Genomic DNA, 5,213 nt, shown 5'->3' on the forward strand with positions numbered 1-5,213 from the left:
CTTTGAATTGTTGCCCGCATCCCACCAGACCCTTTTGGTCCCCTCCATTCACATTCTTCCGCCCGGACACCTCCAAAAAATGAATCAACAGGACAAGCCACAATGCTTGCGTCCAGTCACGACTCTCGTTCCTTTCCCTCTCTGCTGCACGAAGGAACTTTAACCTGAGTTTCCCAGAGTAATGCCCCCAAGCCCTTTCCAGAAAGAAAAAGCCTCCCCACAAAGTCACAGCAGGATTTGCACCCACCCCTGGGGTTTTACAGCATCCCGAAAGAAAGTCCCACAGAGTAGAAGCCCAGGCCTTTGAGCTTCTCCTCCGCCCGAGCTTTCTGCTTCAAGTGGACCTTGCTGTGCCTCTTCTTCTCGTCGCTCCTGGCGAACCGGCGCCCGCAGTCATCGCAGGAGAAGGGCTTCTCCCCTGTGTGCGTCCGGATGTGCGTGGTCAGGTGGTCGCTGCGGCTGAAGTTCCGCAGGCAGATGCGGCACTGGAAGGGCTTGTGGCCGGTGTGGATGCGGAGGTGGCGGTTGAGTTCGTCTGACCGCGCGAAACAACGGATGCAGTTCTCCACTGGGCAGGCGAAGGCTTTCTCGTGTGGTTTGGGGCAGAAACATTTGGAGGAGCACTTCCCCCGGCGAGGCTTCTTCTTTGGCTCTGGGACAGCTCCGGGGGTCGTGCTGGGGGCTAGAGGGTTGACCAAGGAGCCAGAGGAATGGGCCAGGAAGTCCGTCATGGGAGTTGATGGTGGGGTGTGGCTGGTGTGCAGTCTCTGGTCATTGGTGCTTGACAGGTTTGGCATGACCTCAGCCTGGGGCAAGGAAGACTCAAAGTCTTGGATGAGCTGGGGTGGTAGGTTGGGGATTTTGGCCTCTACAAAGTCACTGGGGATCTGTGTGAGAGTGGAGAACCTTTCTGGCAGGCAAGTGAAGTCCAGATTGTGTCCGAAGGAACCCGACTGTTCGGGGAGTCCGTTGAGCTCCGACTGGCAGCTGACGGACAGCACATTCTCGGTTTTTGATGCCAGTTGGGGGAACATTGTCTGGCTGGCCTCTGCAGGGCGGAATGTCTCTGGAGGGGTGTATTCCGCTGGTAGGTAATTCTGAGACTGGCTGAGAGGGTCCCAGTGGGAACAAGGAGATTTGAACTTCTCCAGGGATGGGGAGATGGCGGACAGCTTGATGTCCTGTTTGCTGTCCAACAGTTTTTCGCTAAACAGGCATTGGGAAGAGGCCCCCACGTCGGAAGGAGGTTGGGTTTGTTGGATGGTGTCAGGGCTGGGGAACGTGGAATAGCTTTGCTCGGCTAACGACGGCCGCACAGAAATGTTCAGCTCTGGCTGGCAGGTGGAATAGAGGTCCAAATGGTTCTGGATGGCCTCTGGGACGCTGTAGGCGGCGTCCGGCTGCCTCTGGTGGGCCTCTGAAGACGAGAAGGGAGAAAGGCCGAGGATGCCAGACATCAGGTTGAAGAGGGACTCCTGGTCTTGGCATTGCTCTGTCTTGATGAAGAAGCTGCCCGTATAGCTGACCGGTGGGGAGGGCTGTCCAGAGATGAAGTAGTAATCTGTGGTTTCAGGGTTCATTGTGGCTCCCATAAAGTCACCTGGAAAACAGAAACATGGGGTTTTTGTTACAAATAGAATCATAGAACACCAGAGCTCCACAAGAAAAGGCAGCAGAGGTTTTTTGGGAAGTGTGGAGGGTGCAATGGCCCCTTAGCATGACGGTGGCACATGTGGCTTTGCAAGCAGACGGCCTCAGGTTTAATCCTTCAGCCAAAAGGGTCCCAGCATCACAGAACTGTAGACTTGGAAGGTTTCCCAAGGGTCATCTGGTCTAACCCCTTGCAATGCAGCTAAAGAAACCCTGACAGGTGACCTTCGGGTGGCAGGTGATGGGATGAGCCCCTTCTCTGACTGTGACCTTGAAGATCAGGCACCAAATCAAGGATACAGACCTGACCTAGATGGACAATAGCCTGAGCTGGTAGAATGTAGCTCCCCATGGCACTGTTTCGTGCCTCAGGTGCAATAGGGGTCAGGCATGTCCTCCTGTGGGGTGCCTGCAATGAGGCACTCGTTTGTTCAATGTGAATTTGCAGCCAAATCCAGCAGTTTGAGGTGGGTGCCTACACACACCTGGCTCATTTGACCATCACAACACTTTTAGGAGGTGAGTCGAGCTCAAGGTTTCATGGACCCAGGGCTAGATCCCAGTTGGTCTCCATGGGCCAGGTCTTAATGGCTCCGGAGCATGTGAAATAAAAGAAAGAAGGAAGAAAGAAAGAGTTCCTGAGCATGTGCAGAGTCTAAGCAGCTATAACCAAGTGTCACAGGCCTGGGATCTGGGGGATAAAGGCCTCCACACCAGTTGCATTTCAGCATTGAACCATCCTTTTAGCAATTAACCAGGAGATAGCAAGAGACACAAGATCGGCTTCAGTCCATCTAGCTCAGAACTGTCTGCACTGACTGGCAGCAGCTCTCCAAATCTTCAGGCAGGTGTCCTTCTCAGCCCTACCTGGACACATTACCTGCATGAAAGGTAGAGGCTCTACCACAGAGATAAGGACTTTCCCCAAAGACCTTTCAATCTGAGTCCTCTTGGACCCAAGCACAATTTTCGATCCAGTGCAGAGCGTTTGCCAAAAAAAAGGGGGGGGGATTCTAAATGGGAAGAACCCAAATTTAGAAAACTGCAGTGGTGTCAGCCTTTGCATGGGCTTCCTCAGCCATCAGGCCAGCCATTCTCTCCACCACCATTCCCTATCTGCGAAATGGGAATAATAATGTCCTGCTTCATGGGGAGTGAAATTCCAAGAGCTGTTCTGCATTTGGATGAGCTGCCTAGCAGGAAACTTGAAGAACCACCTCCTTTGTAAGTTTTGGGTTAAATGGTTAAACCAGCAACTGTCAAGAATGCTTTGAACACATATAGAATCTGGTGGACACAAAGCAGGGGTTGGATTGGATGGCCTTGTGGGAGCCCTTCTGGTTCTTTCCTATGTTTATTTTGTATTAACCTCCCCCCCCAAAAAAAACCCCTCTAGCCACGCAATTCTAATGAATGCCATCACAGTCTATTTCCAAACCACATTCCCCTACTAACCACCCCCCCACATCGTTTTAAACAATTAACAGACTCTTAATTTACCCTAACCATTACCCTAACCATTATAACAGCAACGTTTTAGAGAATGGCATTTGCCACTGTGTGCTCACAAATCTGATGCCGATCAGCTGCTAACCGACTTGCTTTCACGTGAAATAATCAGGTTAAAAAATCCAGAGCAGGTCCACCCCCCCCACCCCCTTTCCAAGGTGAGATAGATCAGGCTTCTCCTCCTTACCTGGGAGAAAATCAGAGGCTCCCTCCCTCGGCTGCTCCGTCAAAAGTTGGGGCTCCTGGTCCTGCCCAGGGATGGAAGCATCACCTGCTTTCAGCTGACACTTGTCATACAGAGAGTCCTGGCGGGAGAAATCCATGGTGTTCAACATGTCCAAATTGAAGAAAAGGAGATGGGGGTTGAGAAAAGAGGGGTGGGAGGAAGGATGGGAGGAAAGCAGGAGGTGTGGAAGGGAGGAGAGAGCCCCCTCCCTGGCTGCTCAGAGAGAGGCCCCCCAAGGCAGAGGTCGCTTCAGCTCCAGGGGGGCTGAGAAAAGGGATCCTCCGACAGGTGGAAAGACGCAGGGATGCAGGTCCTCAAGGATCGTGTGGCAGAGAGAGAGGAGGATGCTCTGGTTCCCTAGGGAGGTGGGGGCTGTATCTGTATCCCAGGCCTCACCTGGGCTGAGCTCGGCAGGTGCGTCTCTTTCTCCCCTCCTTGGTGTTTGTAAGCAAAGAGCCGAGGAGACGCAGCCTGGGTTTATATATCTGCCTCTGATCTTCCGCTCTTCCATTTCTGGAGTTCCCCGAGCGAGGCTGCTGTGACATAAATGCCCATATATGGACTCAGGATGCAGGCGAGGGAGACCCAATAAGGAAATCTCTCCCTGTGACGTTTTAGCATCTTTTTTGGCGCCTCGCTCTCGCCACCTCACTCCGCGCTCTCCCCTCCCCGCTCTCTGCTTTGCGAACAACAACAGTTCATATCTACATGGTTGAGAAAAGGGAAGGGGAAAAAATAAAACAAAATTGGCCGTCAGGAAGTTGGAAGCCTCCAGAAATCCTGCAAATCTGGAGGTGGGTGCCTTCTATCACCAGAACCACCCAACGCCTGCTCCTCTCTGGGCTGCTGCCAGGCAATGCTTTGGCACGGGCACCAAGGGGCGCTGTTGCGCAGTGGGACCAGATGGAAGCGGGCTTCCCCCTAGTCGAGGCAGCAGCTGCCGGTCTGAGGGTGTCCCAGGAGGGGAGATTTCTAGGTCACTGGCACAGGAAGATCAAGGTGAAAGAAGGCCAGGATCTCAATGGTGGCAGAGCACCACTTTTGGATGAAGGAGAGGCAGCGGGTCAGCTGAACGTTACCCCCTCATTTACTTCATAGAATTATAGAGTTGGAAGGGGAACCCCCAAGGTCATCCAGTCCAACCCCCTGCCATGCAGGAAGCCCAGCTAAAGAAATCCCTGGCAGAGATGGCCATCCAAACTCTGCTTTAAGAACTCCAGCGAAGGAGAGCCCATCGCCTTCCGTCCCACCGCCGAGCGGCTCTTACTTAACTGCTTTGTTTTGTTGGTAATCCATTGCACCGAGAAAGCTCAGCAGTGGACAGACCTGGACATTTGGACCTTCCGGGATTGCTTGCCCGTTAAGTGGCCAGCCCTCCCCAGAAAAAGGAGGAAGAGGAGAAGCAGTACGCTATCTGGGCACATACTAGATACGGAGCAGCAAGTGCAAGGAAGACCACTCGCTCCAAACTTTTGCTGAAAGGCTGCAGCACCCACCACCCCAGTCAATTCTGCAAACTCCCCCTGCTTCTGTTAGTACAATTCTGACAGGCATGAGCCTCAAGCAGAGAGCAGGTGCAAAATAATAAGTGAATAGTGGCAGGTGGCTCAAGAAAGTGAGCCAGGCCACATGTGGGAGGAGAGGAGCTTCCAGAGGCCAAGCTGATCTGGGGTGGAATCACAGGAGCCCAGGAAGTCATCTGTATATAGAGCCAGACCACTGGTCCATCTAGGGCAGGCATCCCCAAACTGCGGCCCTCCAGATGCTTTGGCCTACAATTCCCATGATCCCTAGCTAACAGGACCAGTGGTCAGGGATGATGGGAATT

At 53.2% G+C, this 5,213-nt stretch overlaps 1 protein-coding gene across 1 annotated transcript; it reads right to left on the bottom strand.

The window, feature by feature from the left end:
- Positions 1-257: 257 nt before the first annotated feature.
- Positions 258-1,592, bottom strand: EGR4 (early growth response 4). The gene has a single exon (XM_035101133.1). The coding sequence runs from the start codon at positions 1,590-1,592 to the stop codon at positions 258-260; it is 1,335 nt and encodes a 444-aa protein (XP_034957024.1).
- Between the last annotated feature and the right edge of the window lie 3,621 nt (positions 1,593-5,213).

The sequence above is a fragment of the Zootoca vivipara genome, chromosome 9 (assembly GCF_963506605.1).
Source record: "Zootoca vivipara chromosome 9, rZooViv1.1, whole genome shotgun sequence".
NCBI classification, from domain to species: Eukaryota; Metazoa; Chordata; class Lepidosauria; order Squamata; family Lacertidae; genus Zootoca; species Zootoca vivipara.